The sequence below is a fragment of the Colobus angolensis genome, unplaced genomic scaffold (genome assembly GCF_000951035.1).
Source record: "Colobus angolensis palliatus isolate OR3802 unplaced genomic scaffold, Cang.pa_1.0 Scaffold174, whole genome shotgun sequence".
In the NCBI taxonomy this organism is placed as follows: Eukaryota; Metazoa; Chordata; class Mammalia; order Primates; family Cercopithecidae; genus Colobus; species Colobus angolensis.
This window is the reverse complement of record NW_012114866.1, coordinates 6,683,891-6,697,269: the sequence shown is the minus strand read 5'-3', so window position 1 is coordinate 6,697,269 and position 13,379 is coordinate 6,683,891. Positions and strand designations below refer to the sequence as shown.

Here is a 13,379-nt window from a genome sequence, read left to right as displayed (position 1 = left end):
AAACTATTAGGCCAGGGAGTTTAAGTGAATTGCTGAACAACCAGTTTTTCCCATAAAAAGTGATTTGCCATTTCACAACTTACTTTCTTGGTAAGAATCTAGGTAAAATTTAGCATCATTTTCTCTTATTGTTTTACTGAGTAAGACTTCTTTGGCTAATAAATATTAAGGTCCAAAGGCTTTCACCTAAAGAAATTGTGGACCACCTGAAGAGACAGATCAAATCTCAATGAGGACAACTGCCTTACTTCCCCACTCACACTTAGACTCAAGCAATTAATTAGATTGTTTGAGCAGAAATAATCCTCCCTGTCCAAGTCTCATCACTGACCAAAATACCGAAAACATAAATGGAATGGCAAAATTTGAGCAATCGATTCTGACATTTCATATCTCCAGAGAGCACCAAATGGCCATGCTTTAATAAGCCCAACTGTCTCCCTCTCCCTCTCTCCCATCTGGTATTTTTAGGTTCTGGCCAAACCCATAATTGGGTCAGGCTTGGAGCACTGGACAGTGGGAACATCATTTGTCCCTGGGAGTTCCTTTCCCTGTGCTCCACAGGCCCTGTTGGAGGGAGAATTAGAATGTCACTCACATTAGTGTCCACAGGCTTGCTGGGAAGGCTAGGTGAGTAAACTCTTATGTAATGCCAGCCATAAGCTGCCATCTGAGAGCCCAAGTGACCCATCACTGGGGAACAATGAATAGACACTTGGCTTAAGAGACCATGGGACAGCTGGGAGCAGTGGCTTATGCCTGTAATTCCAGCATTTTGGGAGGCTGAGGTGGGTGGATCACCAGAGGTAAAGAGTTTGAGACCAGCCTGGTCAATATGGCTAAATCTCGTCTCTCCTAAAAGTACAAAAATTAGCCGGGTATGGTGGCGGGTGCCTGTAATCCCAGCTACTCGGGAGGATGAGGCAGAAGAATAGCTTGAACCCAGGAGGTGGAGGTTGCAGTGAGCTGGGATTGTATTGTACTCCGTCTCAAAAAAAAAAAAACAGGAGAAAGACCATGGAACAAAATCCAGCTTCACCTCTTACACACCATGTAATCTCAGAAAAGTGATTCTATGCTAAGAGTCCAGATTTTAAAGTCACACAAGTCTGGGTTTGAATTTTGCCTCTTCCACTTACCAGGTCTATAACTTAGGGTGGTCCTCAACCTCTTAGGATTTTAGATTTTGTGTTGATACAATTAGAATAGTAGCACAGACTTCAAAAATTTATAATGAATGCTAAATGAGATAATATAAGAAAATTGTTTAGCAACATGTCTGATCTATAGTAAGAACTCACTATACAATAGGCTTCTACTAAGATGATTATGATAATGCTGCCCATGACGTCACTTCTCATTACTGGTCCCAATTTCCTTACCTGTAAAAAGGAAGTAATACAGGTACCCTATTTCAGGTGCTCGCTGCCAAAGTCAGTCCCTTTATGCCAGGTGGGAGCAAGACATGGACTTCCAATTTTCCCTCTTAAGAGACCCTGAAATGTGGGCCACCAGACTTGAGAGCTGAAGGGCCAAGAAGAGCCCCAAACCTTTGCAATTGCTCATAGAGACATCAGAAAGGCATGTGTTTGAATCCAGGCTTAGCCCCCTGCTGCCACTGTAATTTTGGCAGGCTACTTAAATTGCCTGACTTTCTATTTCCTTACTTGGCATATGCTCCTAGGGTAGTGTTCCTGGTGTAGTGTAAAGCCATCTGGCTTTGTTATCAAAGAGACTGGTGTTTGGTCAGTGGCTGGCTGTGTATTTTTGGGTAAGTTACTTGACTTCTCTGATCCTCAGTTTCCTTATGAGGTTTTCGTGAAGATTAAGTTGAGATCACATATTCGAAAACAACTGGTGCAATACATAATCAGTGCTGTTATCAGATGGAATTCACTCTCTGTCTGCTGCCATTTCACTTTCCTGGCCTTTACAAGATAGCTCACATTGCCCTAATCACAGAGTAGCTGTGCCACAGTTACATGTTGGTCCCACAAGTGATGGGTTCCAGGCAGTGGAGCCACAAGTGATGGGCTCCAGTACGTGGCACTCAGATGCTGCCCAAGCAATGCTTGCTGAATTGAATTTTGCCAGCTCCTATTTTTGTACCTTTGCGGGGCAAGATTGCATATGTCTTAAGTACAATTCTGTAGCCTGGATTCAAATTCCAGTTCTACCACTTACTACATGGGCAATTTCAGGCACATTAATGAACCTCTCTGTGCCTCAATCTCCTCATTTGTAAAATAAGGATAATAATAGCAACTTACTCATAGGGTTCTAATGAGGTTTAAATAAATTAATGATTGTAAAGGGCTTACAACAGTGTCTAGTGTGCAATAGGAATGTTTTGTTAAATAAAATTTATTCACTATCTTCAGAAAAAAGGAGGGGGAAGGTGATAACATTCATACTTTTCATCTCATGGTTTCATTTGGGATGATTAAATGACATTATCAATAGAGAAACACTTTTGTAAATGGCATAAAGTCAAACACTGATATTATCCATTATGAGATTTAAAAAATTTCCAGATGAGTGCTACTAGGTAAATTATACTCAGGAAACAGGCTAGAAAGAAATTAATGATTGAAAAATAACATCAACCTAATAAATGTAGGTTTTAAATTGCATTACAATAAGTACATGAGTACTCTTTGTGGAGTAGAATTATAAGTGATTTTTATTTTCTTTATGTTTTTCTAGATGTTCCCACCTTTCTACAATAAAAGGTATTACTTTTACAAATACTTAAAGCAATAAAAGTAACTATTTTGAAAATAATTAAAATCCTAAAAAGAAACTTTGGCAGAAATTTATTTACAGCTATAAATTATATAAATGTATATATTATATAATATATATTATATATATGCGGTGGAGCTACTGTACCCTTCATAAAAAGTAGAATGTAAATAAACATCAACATTGCAGTCACTAATTAAACTTATTTTCCAGGTCAGCTATACTCTGGTTGTTAAGATGGTTCTCTTCCAAAATAAGAGAGAAATAGCTAATTCAAGAATGATTACCAGCAGGTGGAAAATTATTTCAGGAGGAATAGCATTGAGAATGTTCTTCTGGAGAAAAATGATGCACTAATTGAACAAACAAATGACTTGATAAGATTGGTTAGAATCATAGAACCTCAGGGCTGGAAAGAACCAGAAAATTGTATAGTTCAACTCCTATATCCAAAGTTTGAATTCCTTTTCTATCTTCCCAGATAGTCCATGCCATCTTTATGCAGCTCCAACTGATGAAAGGATTTCTTTAAAATGAGTTGGCATCTATTCCCACATAGCTTTCCTTCATCCACCCCATTACTATCTTTGGGGCCATAATTCAACAAGATGGCTCCTTCTTCTAGAGAACAGCTCTTCAGACAGCTCAAAATAATTAAATCAAAGCAAACCAAAAGGCACTTTGTCTTGACTTTCTTTTATGTGAAGTAAATGGAAATGGAGAGACCTAGAATATAAACAAGCCAGTGCTGAGTCAATGTTTAAACATATAACCTTTCGGAAAACACACACAGCCATTCTACAGTCAGAATGCCCTGGCAAAGCAATGTCAAGCAATTATCCAGGATCCAAGAGGCTTAAAGAAACCCAGAGAATTCTGCTGGTGGGAGAGCTATAGGCACTGGCATAGGGGAGGGAGAGGCTCCCTGGAATTTCAGCTCCTTCACTGTGACTCCTCCTGGCTAAAGGTAAGAGAACAGCTGACGACCGCTGAGCCCTATTTTTCCATGTCCCATTCTTCTCCAGGCTGTATGACCACAGGCAGAGAGAAGAGAATATCAGCTGTCTCGGGAGCACAAATATCCCACAGAGTTATTCGGAGGTTTAAGTCCCATCTTCCCACTGTGGTTTGTACTAGCCCAATCACTTGATGTGTAATAGCACTTAAAGACCCAGCTTCACTGGGAATATTTTACAGAGGCATTTTGGGTGTTTGGAGATGAGGATCAAAGCCCTTTGAGAAATCTGCAGCTTGAGAAAAGTTAGTGCCTGCTTTTATTAAGCATCATTCCTGACTGATTTTGTACTATATCTAGTCTCTGGGATAGAGCCAATTTCTGTTTCTTGGACATCTTGGTGCCAAAGGGACATTTGTGAGAAGGAAAGTTCCTGTCTGGTGATGGATCCGCTGGGACAGATTAAGGAGTTGGCTGTTCTGAAGCACAATTCTCCTTTTCAAAAGCAGAGCTGAAGAAACGCTTGGAAGAGAAAGCATGATACTCTTGATTTAGGAAACACTTACACAGAACTAAATATCTGGGTAGCTATTGGAAGTTGTGAGGTGGGGAACAAGAGTAAAGAAAACAGTAAAAAAAAAAATGAAAAAAAAAATTGTAAACCCAATCAGTACTTAGACCTTACCAGATGTTTGACAGCTCGTATCCCAAGCATCTGAATTTGAGATGAAGGTTTTCCATTTTTTTCCACCAATATTTGGAGATATTACATAGCCAGGACCTTAGCCTAGTAAACTGCCTACTTCATTTGCCTTCAACTTGACCTTTCTATAAAATTCACTGGTAAATGTTGAAACTCTGGAAATAAATGGGCTGAATTTGTAAGTCAGCACATAAGCTGATAGGCACAAGTTTGCACATGAACACGCTGGTAAAAGTTTTAGGAACACAGTGTAAGCCGATTCTCTTTCTTCCTTTATTTCTTGTCACAGTCACCAATTTTGGTAAAACCCTAATATAGGAGAAAGAGGATTTTTAATTCATGTCACCTGTCACCACTGACAATTTTCCTGCAGATTGACTATCCCATTTAAATAAATTTAATTTTGTGAACAGTTTCTCCCACCTTCTTCTTCCCTCATCTCCACTCCCTGGATAGCTGGAAAGCAAATATTCTGCTACAAAAGGCATTCTTACCTCCGTTTGCTGGGGATGACCCCCATCTCCTCACTGTCTCCCTCCAGCATGACTCTCCTGGCTTGCCACCACTCATCATCAGAGGCATTGATAACGTGGAGAATATCTCCATATTTAAAACTAAGTCCTTGACTTGGAAGCCCACTGTCCTTGCTCTTGTCGTAGTCAAACATGGCTCTGGAGGAAAGGACAAAAGAGGACACTGTTAGGAATCTCTGTCAGCACAGATTTAGGAGCTGTGGTTTCAAATGTTCACTCTTGCTCTGAGAACCCATCATCACGTGGTATCAACTCCCGGGATGATTCCCTGGATCACAGTCCACACTCTCACTGCTCTGGCAACACACTAAAGTTAGCTCTTGCTTCTTCTTGGAAGTTACAGGGGCAGCCTATAGATCCTCTAAACTGAGATCTGCTTCTTTTCTTGGAGACCATCAGATGTTAGAAGGTGATAATAGAAGATGAGAAAGGCAGTTTACTACCTAATTGAGATTTTTTCCCCTCGTATTACAATCAAATTTTTAAAATTACTAAAAAAGTAAAATAATAAAGAGAAATATGGCTATCCTTCTAAATGAAGCATTTTGTACTGTAAACAAATCATCTCAGATGTATCAGCCTGTAGAGCTGTTCCTTTCGTAATGGGAAAAAACAGTAACAAATGTCCACCCATTGAGTAGGTGATCCCTTTACTCAGTGAAATATTGGACCACCACTGCAACTGGATGAAGAGGTTAATGCAATCACCTGAATACATGCATAAAATGCAGCAAATTAAAAAATGTATGCATATGTATGGGTATGGCTAGATAAAAGTCATATAAACAGCACAACAAATCTTTCTGCTTCCATATAATGCTGAGCTCACCTCATCATGGCACTTATCTCTGAATTACAATTCTTGCTTTCTGTATCATGCTGCCCTCACTAAAAAGCATTTGCTAAGCATTTGTTAAGGCCAATGCACTGTAATATGTATGAGTGGCAGCATGAAGGAGGTGGAATCAGAACCAAAATGATGAACAAGACCTTAGAAACTAGGTGTCATCTTTAAAAGGTGAACATTTGCCACCACTCCTGTATTGTACACATCCTGCTGCATATCCCATTTTCAAAAATCACCACCACACACATACAGCATATGACTTTCCCAGAGAAGCAGATTTCACTACCTGTCTGTGTATTCCCCTTTGATTTCATTCTAAGAATTTCCTTAGAGTATAACTACTATGTATGCAAAACTAGCAAGATCTGGGGAACAGATTTTTCTAAAAATCTGTTTTATTTTAGATTTTTCCACACTGAGGACCAAGTGTGGTTTTCTTCTTCTTTCTTTGCCCATCAAAGAAATGTCACATCTGCTGCCATGACAACAAGAAAGAGCTGAAGACAGCATCTAGAGCTCTTAAACACAGCAGGAAAAGTATAATTACTTGCAACATAGTCCCTTTCCTTAACACTGTCTCCCAAAGATGGAATTTGGAGAGGGTTTCCTGGTCCAAGCTCCCGGAATGAATCATTTGCACCTTGACCACCCCTGCCAAAGGTTCAGACAAAGCCCCAGTCAGGAACGGGGAGCTGCGGAAAGACCAACACCCACTCCTGAAGCTATCACTTCTCTGATTCTGTGATGTGACATACATTAGTTAACATTCTTGAGCCACAGGTTTTTTGATGCAAAATTAGTCTAATAACAACACTCACCCAGAACTACTGTGATCCTTAATGAAATAACACATATGCAGCACTAAGCCTATAGTATGTGCAGTCTAGTGTAGTACAGTGTGGTTATGAATATGGACTACTGGGTCCATGTCCTGCTCTCCTACTATGTCTTAGTCTTACAGCTAGTCAGCTGGGCAAGTTACTTAGTCTCTTTTAGGTTTCAGTTTCCTCATATACAACATAGTGATAATGATGACAATGATGATAACAATACCTCCATTACTGAGTTGCTGTATAGGTAAAATGTTACATAAGGTAATATACATATAAAGTATGGACAAATGGACCTGGCACACAATAACAAATAGTAAGCATGAACTGATGTTTTTATTATTATCTCCCTTTTTCCTTCTGGGTAGATGCTAATACAAACCTTTTCTTTAGATTCTACTCTGTGCAAAAAGGAGTTAACGTAGCAGGCCTGAGACTGCTGTTCTTGCTTGTAAGGGTGGCCCTTGGCTGACATCTGGGAAGTTAGATTTTGGGAGAGTTCCCACCATTTTCTCATAAGAATGGCTTACTGGGCCTAAACTGTTTGTACAAACAATATCATTTATACTGAACACCTGCTTTCTTTCTGGGAGTCTGATATTATGGTATGTGCTAGGCAGAGGCTGCCTACGTGACCAGCCCCCAGTATACCTGGACATTGAGTCTCTAATAAGATTCCCTGGTAGACAACATTTTGCACCTGTTGTTGCAATTTGTTGCTGGAAGAATTAGGCACTTCCTGTGTGACACCACTGAGAGAGTACTCTCGGAAACTTGCAGCTAATTTTTTCCAGACTTTGTCCTCTGCTCCTGCTCCCTTACCTAACATTGTTTGGTATCTTTTGGCGGTAATAAATCATAATCATGAGCATGATCATGCTGAGTCCTGTGAACTATCCTGGTGAGTCATCAACCTGAGAGTTGTCTTGGGGAACCCCAACACACGCTCTATAGATTGCAAAGCATTTTCACACAAGTTACCTTGTTGTGACTCGATCAGTTGCTGTGAAGAAGGTATGACAGACATAGTACTATCCTCCCAACTTTTTTTGTTGTTGTTGTTAAAAGATGAGGGACAGATCTACTGGGGCCCACTGACTAACTCCAGAATACACAGCTCAGTGGTAGCAACCTAGGACCAGATCTTGGGTCTTCAGATCCAAGTCTAGTTCAGTACTCTTCACCTTGCCGCCTCATTCAACCTGGGAGGTGGTGATGATAAGGTGTTGAAGATGATAACTATGATGGCTACTACTACTTATGCCCTTATTAGGTGGTCTGGAACTTTGTAGTCATTGTCTTATTTGATGTCACAGCAACCCTAAAGGTAAAAATTAGTATCCCCAGTTTATAGATGAAGGAAGGAGGCTCAGGAAGTTAAGGAGCCTGGCCCAGGTCACACAAACACATGTGGTGGAGGTTGAATACAAAATGAGGTGTATCTGACTCCAAATTCTGTTTTCTTGGCCATTTTATTACATGGCTCAATTTCCCCGCTTGTTACCCTCTGGCCACGCTCACAGTCTAGCAGTGCCAAAGACTTTTAATCTTCCCTTCAGGGCTGATAACCACTTCTTCCCTAAATTCCTGAAACTCCCTTACTGCTCAGTCCTTGTCCAAGTATTTCTTATCCCCAAAGTCCTTGAACTGCTGGCCTGACTCTAGGCTCCTTCTGGATGTAAACTATGGGAAGTTGAGGTAGAGAAACCATCAGAAAGGCTGACAAGTAGTAGCCAAGAAGGCAAGCTCTGGAGCCAGACTGCCTAGGTTTGCAATTTTTTAACTATGTGATCTTAGGCAAGTTACTTAACCCCTCTGGGCCTCAGCTTTTCTTAACTGTAAAACTGGCATAAATAATAACACCATCTGTCTCAAAAGAGTTATGGTGAGGATTAAATGAAATAATATATGCAAAGTATTGTAACACTAGCCTGGCACTAGTGAGGGCTCAATAAATGTTAGATATTATTATAATAACTGTTATTCTGAAAAACATATTATAATTTGAATCGGGGGTCTGTGTGCCAATTGTGCCACTTAAAAGCTGTTTTCTGGACTATGCATAAAGACATCTAAAATATCTCTGTATCCTCAGGACCTAGTAGGGTGCCGGACCCAAAGTAGATCCTCAATACAGGTGTGTGAAAATGTTTCAGGTGGCTTTCGAAAGCCCTTCTTCTCTCACGTCTCTGCATTCCCATTTGAAGTGGGAGTGGGGACTATTCCTGGAGGTTCCTACTAGGTCAGGCATTCACTCGCCTGTGCTCTTCTATTCCCGAGAGTCCTTAAGGGGAACTTTCCCACTCCTGCTGTTAGATGCAGGTGTCCTTCCTAAGGAGCTCAGCAACAGGCTCTTTCCACGAGCTCTATTGATCTTGGACAATCTGCCCCTCTAGGATTACATTTATTCAGACTTGGCAGGTCCCTAAAACCAAGCAGCTGACACATTTCAGCAGCTTCTGGCTCCTTTGGATATTAATGGATCCTCACATCTGGGAAAAATGCTACAGTGCCCCATCACCTAATTTAACAAGCGATAAGCTGTTTTTAATTTGCTTTATGTGCTAATTCATCACAGCAACTTTTATAAAATGCCATTAAGACTCACACTTTCCTTCCAGGGTGCTTTTAACAAGTCCATTAGACGAGTAGAATTGGACATGAATAATGTAATAACTTTCCTATCCCTCCTGCCCCTCCTGAATTTCAACGTGTGGTGGCCCCTTGCCAACTGGGGAAGTCTAGTAAAGGAAGAGTGAAGCAGCTGCTCATCCTCATGACTGTGCAATATGGCTGAGAGATACCTGGGTACCCTACTAAAATAGTGCTTTTCAGGTGTTGCACAATGCAGTAAGCATTTTATATTCATTGTCTCACTCAATTTATTGGGTAGGCAACATAGCATATGGATTATATCCCAGGCTTCCAAGACAGAGAAGACCTGGGTTTATGTCCCAGTTCTGCCATTCTTAGCTGTATAATTTGGGCATGTTACCTAACCTCTTAGATAACCACTTTACCATAGATGGGAGTTCTCTTATTTAGGAAATGCAGATAGTAATGGCACTAACGCAAAAGGGTGCTGTGGAGATATGACAATGGGATGATACATGTAAAATACCCAACACAAATGAGTTCTGCTTTATTATTTCTGACAACAATTCTGCCATGTAAGCATTTTTGTTCTCATAAAGAAAATGAGATATAAAAAGGTGAAATGAAAATAAGATAGTAAGTAGCAGAACCAGGATTAAAATATAGATAGATGTGTCTCACTCAAAAACCCATGTTCCTAATCTTAGAATTCTTGGAATTCCTGATAAGAAATGTTGTACTTAGATCTTATACCTAAGGATTTCATGATTTGATGATAACACTTATAGTGATACTATGGACTAGCCTGCAAAAAAGACGCATGAGTACTTTATAGAGGACACATTCAGTTCTCACAGGTATCCTGCAATGCATATATTAGCCCTGTATTATAGAAGAGGAAATACAGACTTGGATAATTTAAGCAACATGTTCAGTGTCATGCTGGTTATCAAGTGATGAGGCAGGACTCAAATCCTGTCTGCTTCTAAGACCTATGAATTTCCTGCTATACCACCCTCTATGCTGTTTTGTAAGCAACTCTTTCCAGCTCAAAACACTCACACTCTCCACTTGGGCTTAGATTGAGGTAGTATTTAACAATCATGGACCTTAAAAGTATTGGTGTTTACTATGTATACCAGGGAATTTAGTTTTGGCTGTACCACTTTAAAGCTAGGATAGCAGTGAATGATGAGGATGGAGAGACAGTATCACTAAGAATAGGAAAAATTATTTGATGTGTTACACAGTTAACAAGGATATGGTAGGAGAAATAATATCCTTAACTCACTCTCCCAAAAAGGCTACACTTTAATTCTCAGAGTTTATGAATATTTTATCTTATACAGCAAAAGGGACTTGGAGATGTGATTAAGGTTAAGGATCTTGAGAGGGAGAGATTGTCCTGGATTATCTGGGTGGACCCAATCAAATTGCATGAATCTTTATAAGTGGAAGAGGAAGACAAAAAGAGTAGATCAGAGAGATGTGACTTGGGAAGGACTTGACCCACCACTGCTGTCTTCAAAGTTAGGGGAAGAGGACCACAAGCCAAGGAAATGGTAGCCTTCATAAACTGCAAATGGTTATTAGGTTACAGCCGTCAAGAAAACAGGTACCAATGAGAGGCGGTTCCAAGATGGCCGAATAGGAACAGCTCCAGTCTACGGTTCCCAGTGTGAGCAGAAGACAGGTGATTTCTGCATTTCCAATTGAGGTACGGGATTCATCTCACTGGGGCGTGTCAGACAGTGGGTGTAGGACAGAGGGTACAGCCCACTGAGCGAGAGCTGAAGCAGGGCGAGGCATTGCCTCACCCAGGAAGTGCAAGGGGGAAGGGAATTCCCTTTCCCAGCCAAGGGAAACCGTGACACACAGCACCTGGAAAACTGGGTCACTCTCACCCTAACACTGGGCATTTCCTAACACTGGGTCTTAGCAAAGGGCACACCAGGAGATTATATCCTGCGCCTGACTCAGTGGGTCTCATGCCCACAGGGCCTCCCTCATTGCTAGCACAGCAGCCTGAGATCTAACTACAAGGCGGCAGTGAAGCTGGGGGAGGGCACCCGCCATTGCTGAAGCTTGAGTAGGTACACAAAGTGGGCCAGGAAGCTTGAACTGGGTGGAGCCCACCGCAGCTCAGGGAAGCTTGCTTGCCTCTCTGTAGATTCCACCTCTGGGGACAGGGCATAGCCAAACAAAAGGCAACAGAAACCTCTGCAGATTTAAATGTCCCTGTCTGACAGCTTTGAAGAGAGTAGTGGCTCTCCCAGCACGGAGTTTGATATCTGAGAACAGAAAGACTGCCTCCCCAAGTGGGTCCCTGACCCCCGAGTAGCCTAACTGGGAGGCACCCCCCAATAGCGGCAGACTAACACTTCACACGGCCAGGCACCCCTCTGAGACGAAGCTTCCAGAGGAATGATCAGGCAGCAACATTTGCTGTCAGTAATATTCACTCTTCTGCAGCCTCGGCTGCTGATGCCCAGTCAAGCAGGGTCTGAAGTGGACCTCCAGCAAACTCCAACAGACTTGCAGCTGAGGGTCCTGACTGTTAGAAGGAAAACTAACAAACAGAAAGGAAAAGCATCAACATCAACAAAAAGAACATTCACATCAAAACCCCATCTGTAGGTCACCATCATCAAATACCAAAGGTAGATAAAACCACAAAGATGGGGAAAAAACAGAACAGAAAAGCTGAAAATTCTAAAAATTGAGTGTCTCTCCCCCTCCAAAGGAATGTAGCTCCTTGCCAGCAACAGAACAAAGCTGGATGGAGAATGACTTTGACGAGTTGAGAGAAGAAGGCTTCACACAATCAAACCTCTCCGAGCTAAAGAAGGAAGTTCGAACCCATCGCAAAAGAAGATAAAAACCTTGAAAAGTGATTAGACGAATGGCTAACTAGAATAACCAATATAGACAATTCCTTAAATGACCCGATAGACTTGAAAACCATGGTACAAGAACTATGAGACAAATGCACAAGCTTCAGTAACCAATTCGATCACCTGGAAGAAAGGGTATCAGTGATTAAAGATCAAATGAATGAAATGAAGTGAGAAGAGAAGTTTAGAGAAAAAAGAGTAAAAAGAAACAAAAAAAGCCTCCAAGAAATATGGGACTAGGAGAAAAGATCAAATCTATGTCTGATTGGTGTACCTGAAAGTGACGGAGATAATGGAACCAAGTTGGAAAACACTCTGCAGGATATTATCCAGGAGAACTTCCCCAACCTAGCAAGGCAGGCCAACATTCAAATTCAGGACATACAGAGAATGCCACAAAGATATTCCTCAAGAAGAACAACTCCAAGACACATAATTATCAGATTCACCAAAGTTGAAATGAAGGAAAAAATCTTAAGGGCAGCCAGAGAGAAAGGTCTGGTTATCCACAAAGGGAAGTCCATCAGACTAACAGCAGATCTCTCGGGAGAAACTCTACAAGCCAGAAGACACAGGGGGCCAATATTCCACATTCTAAAAGAAAAGAATTTTAAACCCAGAATTTCATATCCAGCCAAACTAAGTTTCATAAGTGAAGGAGAAATAAAATTCTTTACAGACAAGCACATGTTGAGAGATTTTGTCACAACCAGGCCTGCCCTACCAGAGCTCCTGAAGGAAGCACTAAACATGGAAAGGAACAACTGGTACCAGCCACTGCAAAAACATGCCAAAATGTAAAGACCATCGATGCTAGGAAGAAACTGCATCAACTAACAAGCAAAATAATCAGCTAACGTCATAATGACAGGATCAAATTCACACATAACAATGTTAACCATAAATGTAAATGGGCTAAATGCTCTAATTAAAAGACACAAACTGGCAAATTGGATAAAGAATCAAAACCCATCAGTGTGCTGTATTGAGGAGACCCATCTCATGTGTAGAGACACACATAGGCTCAAAATAAAGGGATGGAGGGAGATCTACCAAGCAAATGGAAAACAAAAAAAGGCAGGGGTTGCAAATCTTAGTATCTGATAAAACAGACTTTAAACCAACAAAGATCAAAAGAGACAAAGAGGCCATTACATCATGGTAAAAGGATCAATTCAACAAGAAGAGCTAACTATCCTAAAGATATATGCACCCAATACAGGAGCACCCAGATTCATAAAGCAAGTCCTTAGAGACTTACAAAGAGACTTAGACTC

General features: G+C 41.0%; 1 protein-coding gene across 9 annotated transcripts in view; it reads right to left on the bottom strand.

Annotated features, from left to right (window-relative positions):
* The window catches only part of DLG2 (discs, large homolog 2 (Drosophila)), a 2,293,993-nt gene that overhangs the window by 78,675 nt on the left and 2,201,939 nt on the right, over nt 1-13,379 (bottom strand). For all 9 annotated transcript variants that reach the window (XM_011938528.1, XM_011938530.1, XM_011938531.1 and 6 more), the window contains one exon: nt 4,898-5,074. In XM_011938528.1, coding sequence (XP_011793918.1) covers nt 4,898-5,074 — 177 coding nt within the window. The remainder of the gene's footprint in view (nt 1-4,897; nt 5,075-13,379) is intronic.